The sequence below is a fragment of the Peromyscus leucopus genome, chromosome 7 (assembly GCF_004664715.2).
Source record: "Peromyscus leucopus breed LL Stock chromosome 7, UCI_PerLeu_2.1, whole genome shotgun sequence".
Classification (NCBI taxonomy): Eukaryota; Metazoa; Chordata; class Mammalia; order Rodentia; family Cricetidae; genus Peromyscus; species Peromyscus leucopus.
This window is the reverse complement of record NC_051069.1, coordinates 17,433,054-17,447,982: the sequence shown is the minus strand read 5'-3', so window position 1 is coordinate 17,447,982 and position 14,929 is coordinate 17,433,054. Positions and strand designations below refer to the sequence as shown.

Below are 14,929 nucleotides of genomic sequence, written 5' to 3'. Positions count from 1 at the left end.
AAATCTGAGATTAATAGAGAACCATTATCAACTGTTAGAACATAGTATCTACAATATTGTGTTTTGTGCACGTTCATGTATTTAAAAAAATAATAGAACATTTAAACACTGAAAAAAGATATATTCATGCCTGTTCTGTGCCAGGTGAGGAGAAGGAGACCTATGTCAGGGTTTGCTCTCAAGTACTGTGCTTGTCAATAATCTCTTAAAAGTCACATTAGTTATCTGGTCTGACAGAAAAACACTGCTACCTTTCCCCCAACAATACCTTCTTCCTTTAGGAAGGATTTGGCAACTCAAGTAATACATGTGAAAAAACATGCATCCTAGAAGGTGGACTGTAATTGCATTGAAGCATTATGCCGAGTCTTTTGCCTCATGACAGTCAAGGCATGTAGCTAAACTGTCTGGGTGACAGGAATGCAGGGGCTGCTGCATCACAAGAGAGCCTAACAGAGAATGCTCGGACACAATGACATTCATCAGCAGGGACAGCAAGTCCTACAATAACCGAAAGGACATGAGGAAATTGAATGGGATCAAGCAACTGAGAGAAAGGGCAGAGAGGGTAAAAGTCAAGTGCTCTAAGATAAATGGTTGTGGACCCAAAGGGCCTGATGCTCTCCAGCAATAAATAGACTTGGGAAAGAGGGCAGGCAGATGGAAGGGTGAGTGAAGGAAGTAATCAAGAGTAAGGAAGATACTGAATGAAACAACAGTTCCCAAAAAGCAGTACAAGAAGCCAGAGGGAATTTATGAACTGTGAAAGAAACACATGCAGAGGAGGGCATTTTCTTTCTCTATTAACCTACCATAAGTTTCAGAGAGCAACAAATTGCATGGATTTGCATCCTAAGATCAGGCAGACCACAGAAAGCTTGTTGACTGGTGGAGCAGTAACTGATTAACACCAGATGGAACCCCGCTGGGAAATTAAACATTCTACCTGATTCAAGATTCACAAGGGGAGAAAAGTTCAGATGCTAAAGTAGGAGTAAATTTCCCTTGAGCAAAGGAGACCTTTGAAGGAAGCAGGCCCCGAACAGGTGTCAGAAACAGCCACATTTGTGTGGAGGAAAGTGCACAGATGTTGAGAGTCTAACTAGATGGGAGCTCCAGTCTCAGCTCTCGCCCCTACTTTTAACTCATTACATAACCTTGGACACAGCACTTAACCTCCCTGAACAATTTCCTCATCTAGTCTAAATTAGAAGCTGTATACTTCTAGGGCTGCAAAGACTCCAACATCTTCACCGTACGGAGCGCTCCGTAAATGGTAACTCTTGTTCTATTAAGTCTGAACTACACATGTGCCGAGGGAGTGCTCAGTGCCTCTGGGTGGGGAATGCTTCTATGGACAAGTTGAGGGTTCTGGCACCGCCGCCGTTGAGCTCTGCATTGCGATTCCTTCTTTCTACAAATGACGGTATAGATTCTACCACGAGCTAGGGACAGTGCTGTAACAACTACAGCCTCATTCACATTATTCTAACCCTTTTAACAACTACAGCCTCATTCACATTATTCTAACCTTTTTAACAACTACAGCCTCATTCACATTATTCTAACCTTTTTAACCAAAGAAACTTTTTGAAGAAATGCAGCAATTACCTGATAAGGTCTTGAATTCGACTGTTAAAAGCATCACCTTGTGAGGGTTTGCTTTTCATTTCCTGTGTTGGTATTTTTGGTGTAGCTGGCCGGCTGTTTCCATCTGGTCGGTTGGCAATCAGACAGCTAAAAACCACAGCACCGGCTCTGAGAAGTCCAGTTGTCAACCCTTCAAAAACTTGTTTATTTGTGTTTCTTCCCAAAACAGCATTATTTTCATCTGGAACATAAATCTAGAAGCAAAAAATAGTGAGGGTGCTTCAATGAAACCATGAAAATTAGACAGAGATGATTCGGAACATTTCTAGAATCATAAATAAATCATAAATCATAAATCATAAATTTCTGAAAAATCTACCTGAGGCAATGAGACATTCAAGTGTGTTGGCTCTGAGGTTGGGTGGCCAGTTCAAATCCCAGTTTTGCCTTTATTGATCAGGTGACATTGGGAACACTATTTTTTTTCTAAATTCTAACTTCTCATTATAAAACAGAAATAATGACATGCCTACATTACAGGTTTCTGAAAGGGTTAAATGAGCTAACATACATAAAATGCTTAGGCATGGAGTTAGTACTAAATCAACTCTATTAAAATTTTGTATGAACTAAAGTTTATATATTCATGAATTGTTTCACATGAGAATGGATTCTTAAAAATACATATTTTAAATATCTCTATTAGGATAAGATTTCTAATATCTAAATATCTCTAATAGGATAAGATTAGGATAATAAGATTGCATTTCTTTTTTTTTTAAAAGATTTATTTATTTATTATGTATACAGAAGAGGGCACCAGATCTCATTACAGATGGTTGTGAGCCACCATGTGGGTGCTGGGAATTGAACTCAGAACTTCTGGAAGAGCAGCCAGTGCTCTTAACCTCTGAGCCATCTCTCCAGCCCTAAGATTGCATTTCTTATTACAAAATCACAAAAAGTTCTTTTTCTGACATGCAAGGTCACATTGTGCCACTCCTCAGACACCCTCACCCCTTCTTTTGGGACGGGGTCTCTCCTGGATGTAAACTCACCCTGCCATCGGTGAGATTACAAGCCTATGCAGTGCACCTGGCTTTTGATGTGGGCTTTGGCGATGCAAACTCAGGTCCTTATGCTCCTGAGGCAAGTGCTTTACTGACTTGCCATCTTCCCAGTTCCTCCATGATGATTTTCATTTAATTACTTTTACCTTTAATTTTGTGAAATTGCATGTTTTAAAGAAGGAATTCATTTTATATTTTTGGTTGTGAGCCTAGCCTTTAACGGCTGAGCCATCTCTTCAGCCCAGAAGGAATTCATTTTAAAGGAGATTTTTCCTTTGTATCTTGCATGACATCTGCTTCCTCTGAGTTCTCCCTCTATATGTTATATTGGAGACTTTCTTTAAACATAGTAAGCATGAGGTTTTTTTTGTTTTTTTGTTTTGTTTTTAAACACACTAAAGATTCATGCCCAGGCAAACCAATCAGCATATACAGCCTGAATCCAGTAAAAATCTGGATGACAAGATCTGTGTGACAGGCTTCAACATGCTTGATTAGGGGGAGACCCAGTTTTCCCCCCATAGTGGGAGATACTAACTATTAATATTTTAAAGACTGTTTTCTTGGGCCAGTCAATTTCCCTATACAGAATCCTGTATTCTTCAAACCTGAAGTGTGTAACATGGTGCCCAGGAGGCAGAGGCTCCTACAAGTCCAAGTGCCACTGATCTGGAAGATTTTTTTAAAGGTAATTTAAAAAAAATTATTATTATTTTTTATTACTAAGACCTTGCATTTTTTTTGTATAAAGCCCCCCTCCCTCCAGCCCAGTTTCTTTCCTCCTTTGAGTACTGGCCCTTTTACTGATGAAAACTGTGTTAGCTGCTTTTATGTCAACTGGACACAAGCTGGAGTCATTTTGGAAGAGAGAACCTCAATAGAGAATGTGCCTCCACCAGACTGGCCTGTGGGTCATTTTCATAATTAGTGATTGATGTGGGAGGGTCTGCCCATTGTGGGTGATGCTACCTCTCTGCAGGGAGTCCTTGGGTGTACAAGAAAGCAGGATGAACAAGCCATGAGAGCAAGCCAGTCAGCTGCACTCCTCCATGGCTTCTGCTTGAGTTCCTGCCCTGAGCTCCCTCAGTGGTGACTGTTACTGGAAGTGTAAGCCAAATCAAATCTACCCTTTCTTCCCCAGGTTGGTTATGGTGCTTTATCACAGCAATAGAAATCTTAACTAAGGGTAGTGTTCTTCTTTGTGTAATGTTTGTTTTTTTATTCAAATACTCAAAGACATTTTCTTTCTCCCCCTGGATAAACCTGTCCTCTCTCTCGGTTCCAATTTACGGCAATGTTTTAATAGGGACAGTATTTCAGCTAGGAAAGAACATCAAAATCTCCAGAATTAAGGCAAGAAGAGGCCTAGCTTCTTTAAAAAGTTGTTCAAACCCAGTTTTGATAGGAAGAAAAAGCAGTGGAACTCTATGGAAAAGGTGCACATTCTACTGAGGACAACTATTCACAGCAGCACCGCTGCTTCCCTTCTAGGTGGGGGATGCCGTCACCTGCAGAGGTGACTTGGAAGCAGCCTGCTCTCTTGGCTACCTTTCATAGCTGAGACACAGTTACAGAGTCCTGCTGTCTGCTTAGGGTCATAATGCCACTTGAATTCACTTCTTGAAGAGTCCTGCTGCCCAGGCCCTGTCTATTGTACACCTGGGCTGCTTAGGTGTGGAGCACATCCTGGTCTGGGGAGGGTAGCCTGTTGTGGGCAGAGGAAGGGCACCTGCCCAGCTTACAGCTGACTACTACCCCTTGCTGTATAGACAGTCTTGTCTTCGGACAGAGCTATTTAGCATTTGGCCTTTCTGAATCTGTTACTCTCAGGCAGAAATCTAAAACTATTCTTTTTAAACATATAAAAATTTATTCCTTCGTGTACTTTCCTTTCCTTTTGTCTTTCTTCCTTGCTTTCCTTTGGACTGAACCACAGGTCCTGTACTCAGTCACCCTACTTCTCTTTAGTATAATATTTTAGACTACTCTGGTATGGTCATTATTTCACTCATAATAGCAGCAAATTATAAGTGGTTTCATATACATATTCTTTAAATAAATTTTTACTGCAACATATTCATTATATATAGTGATTTTCATAACAATATTTTCATATAAGTTTATCAGATACTTTAAAAAAATTTTTTTCGAGACAGGGTTTCTCTGTTTAACAGTGTTGGCTGTCCTGGAACTCTTTGTAGACCAGGCTGGCCTCAAACTCACTGAGATCCGCCTGCTTCTGCCTCCCAAGTGCTGGGACAAAAGGCATGCACCACCAGTGCCAGCTAGTTTTTCATATGCTTTGACCACATTTGTTCCCCATTCCATTTTTCCCCTTCTCCTACTTCATTCCTTTAATCTTGTTAATATTTTCCTGTCCTGTATGTATAAATGATTTTAGGTCTCTGTAAAATTTAGACCCCACAATGGAGAGAAAAGATGCAAAACTTATCATTTAAACTAAACATTTAGTTTTTATGTGTGTGTGTAAACAGATGCACATTCTTGCTATGACACATAAGTGACAGTCAGAGGACAACCTGTCAGAGTCAGTCCTGTCCCTCTACCCTGTGAGTCTCAACTCAGGATGTCAGCTTTGGCAATAAGTACCTTTTATTCACTGACACACCTCACTCACCCAATATTCGTCTTTCTCAGTCTGACCTATTTTTACTTAATATGATTATCTTTTTTGTTTGTTTCTTTGTTTTTTGAGACAGGGTTTCTCTGTGTAGTTTTGGGGCCTGTCCTGGATCTTGCTCTGTAGACCAGGCTGGCCTGGAACTCTCACAGAGATCTGCCTAGCTCTGCCTCCCGAGTGCTGGGATTAAAGGTGCATCACCCGGCTAATATGATTATCTTTAATTATATCCATTTTCCTTTAAATGGAATAATTTCATTCTGCTTTACAAGTAAGTAAAATGCCATTGTATAAATATACCAGTTTAGCTACTCAGTAGTGAACACTTAATTGGTTCCCTAGTTTTTTGGCTGCAGTGACCAGTGCTCTAATAGTACAGATGTGCATCTCTGTCTGTGCTATGACGACTTCAGCATCCTTTGGGTACACACCCAGGAGCAGTGCTCGTCACGGGGACATTCTGTTTCCAGTTTTTAGTCTGATCTGCACAATGGCTGAGTGACCTCCCATTCCTGCCAGCAGCGTACACGGTCCATCCTATCTTCGAATGTACCTGTCATTGTTTTCGTAACGACAGCCATTCCGAATGCAATCTCAGAGTAGCTTTAAATTGAATTTCCCTCTTGGCTAAGATTATTAAACATTTTTTCATGTTTATTGCCATTTGTATGTCATCTTTTGAGAGCTATCTGTTTTATTAGCTAATTTACTGATTGGAATTTTTTTTGGGGGGAATTCTTTATATATCAGAGGTAGAGCTGACTTTTTTTTTTCTCCCTTTCTGTAGGGTCTTTTTTTTTTTTTTTTTAAAATCTTTGTACAGACTGTTTCCTAAACTGTGCAGAAACTTTAATATTTCATGTAATCCCACTTGTCAATTTTGGGTTTTACATCTGAGCCTCTGGAATCCCTTGCCGGAAGTCCTTTCCTATTCCTCTTTTAGTATTTCCCTAATAGTTTCAGGTCTTACATTTGAAGTTTTTGGTCAATTCTCAGCTAATTCTTGTGCAGAAGAGACAGAGCTCTAGTTTAATTCCTCTCCATGTAGACATTCCGTTTTCCCACTACCATTTGTAGAAGAGGCTCTTGTCCAATGTGTTTTGGCATCTGTCCCAAATCAGGTGGTTGTAGCAGTATGAGTTTATAACTTGTTTTTTATTCCATTGATTTATGCAGCTTTTAAAAATTAAAACAATTTTTATTTATTGTGTATGATTGTGCATGTGTGTGTGAATGTAGGAGTGTGTAAGCCCTGGCACATGTGTAGAGATCAGAAGACAACTTTCAGGAGTTGGTTCTCATCTTCTACCTTGTTTGTGGCAGAGTCTCCCTTCTTTTGGCAATGTCCAGTGTATCTCAAGACTAGCTTCCAGCTGATTCTCTTATCCCTTCCTCCTATCTCTTGGTAGAAGTACAGAGAATACAGAGGCTCACAAACAACATCTGGCTTTTCATATGGATTCTAGTACAGAACTGAAGTCATTGGGTTGGATGGCAAGCACTCTTTCCTGCTGATCCATTTCCCTGTCCTACTGTGTGTTTTTATGCCAGTACCATTTCTTTTGGTTACTATAGCTCTGTAGAAAACCTTAAAATCAAGCAGAGGATACCTCCAGCATTGTTCTTTTTGCTCAGGATTGCTTAGCTGTTTGGGGTCTTCTGTGCTTTCATATGAATTTCAGGATTGCTTTTCTATTTCTGGAAGAAAGTTATTGGAATTTTGATGGAGGGTTACTCTGGATTTATAGATGGCTTTTTGTTAATAAAGGCATTTCACAATATTAATTTTGCTGATTCAAGAGTATGGGAACTCTTTCCATCTACTTTCATCTTCAATTTCTTCAGTACTTTAAAATGTTCATAGTGTAGGTCTTTGACTTCCTTGGTTAGGTTGAGTACAAAGGTTTTTGAAGCTACTGTGCATAGGTTGTTCTCCTGATTTTGTTCTGAGCGTGTTTATTGCTGTCAGATAGGAACGACTGCTGATTTTGTATCCAGCTCCTTAAAATTGTTTATCATTTCTAAAAGTTCTCTGGTAGAACCATATACATATTCTTATTGCAAAGTATCCTCTTCCTCTCAATATTATTTGATCTTCAAATCTGTTGGAATTTCACAAAAATTTAGGTACAGAAAAAAGCCATAAAATAAAAACTTCTCAATTTTATTTTTGGAAAACCAAGGTCCAAAGGAGAATCTTTCTAGCACCCTCAAGGAACTAGAAACTAATCAGGACTATAATAAGTGCTAGTGTGGACCCTTAAACCCTACCTTAAGAAGAACCGGGGAAGTAGGTCTCAGAGAGTCATGCAGTTTCTGTAGCTTCTCCTCCCAAATAACAGATTTGTTCCCATCAGTCTGCTAGTCTAGCCACAGAGTGCTCACCAGCTACTCACTGGAGACAGCCAACCCCACTTCAGACAATTCTAGTGCTCCATGATGTAGAAGACAATGCCCTGATGGCCTGGATGTCATTGGTCTCCCCCCTCATTTGTGATAATCAGAACAAGGTTTCCTTTGAGAACTATTCAGAATTCAAAACAGGTCTCCTTAACATTGCCTCAGTTTCACCATGTTTCTTACATAAGAGTTTGTAATCCCTTCATCATCCTGACAATTTTATTCTAGAGTGGGATGACATCTTGTTCTCAATACTATTTAACTATCTCACACAACATGAGCTTTTTGTCTAACCTCTACCCCGGGAAGTCATAATACACTCTGGACACATTGATTCAATTTAAATACCAGTCTATGCTATAGTAATAAAAACAGCTTGGTATTGGCATAAAAACAGACATGTGGACCAATGGAATCTGACATTAATTCACATACCTATGAACACCTGTTTTTTGACAAGCCAAAACTGTACAATGGAAAAAAGAAAGCATCTTCAACAAATGGTGCTAGCATAACTGGATGTCAACATGTAGAAGATTGCAAATAGATCCATATCTATCACCATGCACAAAACTCAAATCCCTCACCATCCACAAAACTCAAATCCAAGTGGATCAAAGACCTCAACATAAATCCAGCTACACTGAACTTGACAGATGAGAAAGTAGGAAGTAGCCTAGAATGCATTGACACAGGAGACCATTTCCTAAATATAACACCAGTAGTACAGACACTGAAAGCAACAATTAATAAATGAGACCTCCTGAAACTGAAAAGCTTCTGTAAGGCAAAGGACACAGTAAATAAGACAAAATGACAGCCTACAGAAATGGGAAAAGCTCTTCACCAATCCCATATCTGATAGAGGGCTGATCTCCAAAATATATAAAGAATTCAAGAAACAAGACTGTAAAATACCAAACAATCCAATTAAAAAATGGGCTACAGAGCTAAACAGAGAATTCTCAACAGAAGAATCCCAATGGCTGAAAGACATTTAAGGAATTGTTCAACATCCTTAGTCATCAGGGAAATGCAAATCAAAACGACTCTGAGATACCATCTTACTACACCTGTCAGAATGGCTAAGATCAAAAACACTGATAACAGCTTATGTTGGAGAGGATGTGGAACAAGGGGAACACTCCTCCACTGTTGGAGTGAGTAAAACTTGTACAGCCACTTTGGAAATCAGTATGGCGACTTCTCAGAAAATTGGAAATCAATATACCTCAGGATGCAAGGATACCACTCTTGGGCATATACCCAAGGGATGCTCAATCATATCACAAGGACACATGCTCAACTATGTTCATAGCAGCAGTATTTGTAATAGTCAGAACCTGGAAACAATCTATATGCCTCTCCACTGAAGAGTGGATAAAGAAAATGTGGTACATACATACAATGGAGTATTATTCAGCTGTAAAAAACAATGACATCATGAAATTTGCAGGCAAATGGATTGAACTAGAAAATATCATCCTGAGTGAGGTAACCCAGACTCAGAAAGACAAACATGGTATGTACTCATTCATAAGTGGATACTAGATGTAAAGCAAAGGATAATCAGCTACAACCCATAGCTCCAGAGAAGCTAGGAAACAAGGAGGACTGTAAGAGCGATGCATGGATCACCTTGGGAAGGGGAAACAGATGAGCTCTCTATGAATAAACTGGAGATGAAGGGGGGCAATAGAAGGGAGGGGATAAGGGAACAGGATGGTTGAGCTGGGGGAGGGGAGGAGTGGGAGAGTTATGAAAGAGATATCTTGATAGAGGGAGACATTATGGGGTAAGGGAGAAATCGGGTGCTAGGGAAATTCCCAGGAATCCACAAGGACGACCCCAGATTAGACTACTAGCAATAGTGGAGAGGGTGCCTGAACTGGTCTACTCCAGTTATCAGATTGGTGAATACCCTAACTGTCATCATAGAGCCTTCATCCAGTAACTGATGGAAGCAGATGTAGAGATCCAGGAGTCTAGTCGAAGAGAGGGAAGAGGGATTATATGCACAAGGGGGGGGGGTCAAGATCATGAGGGGGTAAAAATACAGAGACAACCGAACCAAGCCATAGAAACTCACAAACTTTAGACTGACAGTTGTGGAACCTGCATGGGACCAGACTAGACCCTCTGCATATAGGAGACAGTTGTGTAGCTGGGTCTGTTTGAGGGGCCCCTGGCAGTGTGATCAGGATCGATCCCTGGTGCATGAGCTGGGTTTTTGGATCCCATTACCTTGCTCATCCTTGATGCGGGGGTGGGGGTGGGGTTGTTTTGCATCAACTGAATGTACCAGGCTTTGCTGTCCCCCCCATTGAAGGACTTATCCTTTTGGAGGGGGGAGCGGGGTGGGGGGCCGGGGAGCAGGGACGGGACTGGGAGGAGGGATGAGAGAGATCTATGGTTGGTATGTAAGATGAATAAATTTTTTTTAATTAAAAAAATACCAGTCTACTGTGACTGCTAAGGTATCTTGGTTTCCTTTGCCAAGGTTGTTTACCCATCTCACTTGTATATCCATTTGCTATGCCTGCCTTCTATGCCTCTCATAACTGGATTCCTATAAACACAACAATTAATCCATACAGCTACCAAAACCACACTGGAGTATATTTGGCCAAAATAAAGTTTATTATCATTTTTAGATCTGAAACCTTACAATGTTTTATAATTTGTAAACAAGTTGTTTTACAAATGCCATTTTGTAAAACAGGAGCCACTGGGGCTAATATGTGGTCGGCAGTATAAGAGAGTAGTATTTGTGTGCCACCATGTGTGGTGAACATCTGTGACTATGAAACACCTGGCTTCCTAGCATGTAAACGAGAAGTTCCTAAGTCAATTATTTAGCATTTTACAGCAAATAATAGCCCTTCTGCTCAGTCATTGAAGATCTTATAAACAGAAAAAAAAATTAACTACAAAAGGCTCTCCTAGCAACAACCAGGTTTGTTTCCATTGTTCTAAGTTTACATAACTCATTTATTTTATTTGTAATTGCAATGTAGTTATATACTTTCTGCTTCCCTCTCCTCCCTCCAATCCTTCTCATTCTCTTCTCTCAAATCATGTCCCATTTCCTTTAATTATCATCACACATCTTTATCTACATAAATGAATAAAAATATAAATATAACCTGCTGAGTCTATAAGTGTTGATTGTATGTGTATATTTATTTACTTATTTATTTTTTAAATTACACTCATGATATTTATCACATTTGTGGTACTCATAGATTACATTCACAGTATTCATTCAATTATATATATATATTTAATTTTAAATGTTGAATGTCATTTCTTTTTTTTTTGGTTTTGCAAAACAGGGTTTCTCTGTGTAGTTTTGCGCCTTTCCTGGGACTCACTTGGTAGTCCAGGCTGGCCTCGAACTCACAGAGATCCGCCTGCCTCTGCCTCCCGAGTGCTGGGATTAAAGGTGTGCGCCACCACCGCCCGGCGAATGTCATTTCTTGAAGGGGGTAGGAGGTCTTAATTACAGGCTTACAGCACAATGGGAGGACCCTGGAGGGCAGAAGTTTGCTACTGATGTTTTACAATCTTGCATCTAAGCTGTTAATACCCATTATTCAGGATACACATACAAGGAACTTCCCTTAAGCATTCAGGAGGGTGGAACCTGGCAGGGAATTAGCTTTGGGAGGATATCAAGGTCAAGGTCCGCAAGCAAGGCAACAGTTACCCAAAACGGGGGCCAGGGTCCTGCAGGTCCCCCTTTTATTAAAAAATGAGCTTCTGACTTGGGTTGTGTGGGACGTCAGCAGGTCACCTTATCCATCATGGAGATGCTTGCCCAGGCCACACAGGCGCTCTGTCTTAGGTTGGTGAGTGCCCCCCAGGCATTACCCGTCTCTGAATACTTATTAGTATGTGTATGTTTTTAGGGCTGACCACTTGGTACTAGGTAACAAACCTGGGGCACATCTCTGAGGAAGGCTAATTCTCCCTCTCTCTGCAGCTCTTCCTTGCCTGCAGCTCTTCAAAAACAGCACTACCATTTTTCTAGGTGCAAAAATCCAGAAACCTGAGCCCTATCCCTCTATTCCTACATATCCATTTAAAAAGTTTTATCAACTACACATCCTAAAATTTTTCTCTTAATAATATTATTTGTTTAGTAAGTCAAAACAAACACCATTACTTAAAATGATGAGTGGTTCCTAATTAATATCAACTGTTAATATCATAAGTAGGAGCAATTTCCAGCAATAAGTCTTTTTGAGCAATTTCCAATCATAAGTCTACTTAAACAAATTCACCGATTACTAAAACTACGAATTTGAGTTAGTAGTGCTGATGTTTTTTTTTAAAATCATGGTGGGAAGCTAGGTTTTTTTTGACCCCTTCTTTTGCACACACTACCCACTCTCATAGACATAGCGACCACTTCCCTTCTCTCAGACTACTGGAATAGTCTTCTAGTGGGTCTCTTTGAACCTTTTAATTCACTTCAGTACAAGTAAGTGATGTCACAACATTTTCAGTAGCATCTTACTATAATATCTAGGATTAAAGTCCAAAATCCTTAACTTAGTCTACAGAGTCCAGTGTGCTCTATTTGAGGCAAGTGGGATATATGGGAAGTAGAGCAGACTGGACTCTGACTTGCCTCAATTGGCTCCTTATTCACATCTTGTGCATGAATATTGAGCCTCAATACCCTTCTTTGATGCATCAAACTGTTTGATGCACAGCAGCTGTTCCCACTGCCCTGGTCAGCTTCCACCTCTTCAGTTTTGTCCCACTAACACTCACCCTTCAAGACTCATTTTGAACAGTGCTTCTTCAGAGAAGCCTTTGTGATGCTCCTGATTGGCTCAGACTCTGTTTGTGCTCTTCTAGGATCTTACATTCCTTCTCTAGAGTATGTATCACATAAGCTTACTTGCATGGTCATTTTTTCTTACTTGGAAAATATAAGCTCTATGAAGATTAGGACAAATGCATTTCCATCATGGCTCACCACCTAGTTCCTAGAAGAGACTTTCTTGTAGATTACCAGTGCTTAATAAAAGTCTTTTAAGAATAACAATCTAACTAGTACTATCATCTATTGTCATATTAAATGTTTTAGAAAGGAGAAGTAATTTAAGACTTAAAAGTTAGCTAATCATGGAATTGGAATTTGAACCTAGGTAGTTTTGAATCCAGAATTTTAGTTATATTATTTTTCAAAGGGTATGAGGTACTTCTCTGGAAGCATCTCTCATGACCAATTTTTAAGAATCAAATAACTTAATTCCTAGCTGATATCTAAAGGACTACCTACAACAGCCTAATAAGTGGCAAAAGGCTAATGTCATAGTAAAAACTACACAACACTAAACTTCATTTGATGTAACCGCAGGGTGAGGAGAGAAATGAGGTACAATGAGGAAAACATATATGTATGCTATATGGAATGCTGGCCTCTATGCTAGCATATCCTATCAGGCCTCAAGACAACTCAACTCCTAAAACAATGAAGAACAGCAAAGCAAGAGACTGAAAGAACAATGTGTTAAGAAGCAAGGAGTTAGATGAGTTATAGTTGGCTTAGCCTGCATGAATTTATCTCTTTATTCTTTATTTTATATTGCATTGCTATGGGCCTCATAAATGTTATGTAAATTCTTTACTCTGGAGCTACATTTCATCTTGCTTCTCCCCAGTGGTTAGTTTATATAGTACAATATAAAATCTAAGAATTGGTATAGCTATGACCACAATGAAATACAGGATTATCTCAGCATCATAAACACACCACTTTATAATAAGTAACATATGCTTTTTTTCACTTTCATCTAGCAACTAACCTACTTTCATGTTTATATAAAATTTTGTTCTTTTTGATAGTGTTATGTAAATAGAATAATTCATTATGTGACCTTTTGAGATTGGCCTTTTGATTCAACAAGAGGCTGTGCATATGAGTAGCTCCCTAGTATTTACTGAATACTACACGATGGATGTACCAAAGCTTAATCATTTCTCATTAAAGGATATTTTATTTGCTCTAATTTTAGGACAAAAAGTCAGACCACTCACATTTAATATAATTACTGATGTGAGGGTTTATACTCATCACTTTATTCTTTGTTCACTCTAGGTATGGTTTGCTCAGTTTATAGAATCTATACATTTATATCTTTTGGTAATTTGGGACAGTCTCTGTTTTTATTGAAGTGTGTTTTTCAGTCTTTTCTTTTTTCTCCTCTCTGTGTCTGATGACATAAATGTTAGATCTTTTGTTACAGCCCTATAAGTCCCTGAGACATGATTCATTTATTTAAGGTGTATTTCCTCTGCTCTTCAGATTGAACAATATTAGACTGTTCTGTTTTCAAATTCATATTTTCATTCTCTACATTCTGTTGTTAAGCCTATACACTGACTTTAAAAATTTTTGTTCACTGTTAGTTTTAGTTGTGTTTCCTTTTAATTCTTCTCCATTTTGTATTTCTTTGCTAAAATCATTTTTATTTGCTTATACACATATTAGTAGTTGCCTGAAGTATTTTTATGGTGTCAGACTTAAAATCTTTGTGTGAAAACTGTAGCATCTACCAATTGTCTTTATTGGTTGAGATTTTTCTAGTTCTTGGTATACTGAATGATTTTATTTTCATTGTACCTTGGAAATTTGGGGTATATTATGTTATAAGGTTATGGGTCCTCTTTAAATCTTGTATTTTAGAAAGTATCTTTCTGGCATGCTGGGGGTGGGGCAAGAAATGCCATCTCATTACTGTCAGATGAGGGTGAAAGCCCAGGTTTTTCACTGGCCTTTATTGATAGTGGTGAAGGTGCCTTGTTATTGTTGGTTAAGACAGGAATCCACATTAGTGCACAGGTACAGCATATCACTTCTTCTTAAGTTGTCTTTACAAGACAGAGACTGGGTTTGCCACCAAGGACATGATGTAACCTTCACTAGTATCTAACTTGATCCCTACTGATGAATCCTGGAAAAGGGGAGAGTCTGTGTGGTTCCCGTTTCTTCATTTATGAAAATGTGTATCTGTAAGACACAGAACAGATCAGTGATTGCCAAGGGCCAGGGAGAAAAGGTGGCATAGACTTCAAAGGGGGAGGTTGCAGGTAATGAAACTGTTCTAGATCTAGAATGGTTCTCCAGTAGGTAGGCCTTTGGATCTGGCTTTCTAAACTCAATGTTTTCAGTAATTCATAATAATTCATCCATGTGTTTGTGTATATCAAT

At 39.2% G+C, this 14,929-nt stretch overlaps 1 protein-coding gene across 2 annotated transcripts in view; it reads right to left on the bottom strand.

Moving 5' to 3' along the window:
- Window positions 1-14,929, bottom strand: part of Scaper (S-phase cyclin A associated protein in the ER) — a 359,173-nt gene that overhangs the window by 58,155 nt on the left and 286,089 nt on the right. For both annotated transcript variants that reach the window (XM_028865018.2, XM_028865019.2), the window contains exon 26: window positions 1,612-1,844. In XM_028865018.2, the coding sequence (XP_028720851.1) occupies window positions 1,612-1,844 (233 nt within the window). The remainder of the gene's footprint in view (window positions 1-1,611; window positions 1,845-14,929) is intronic.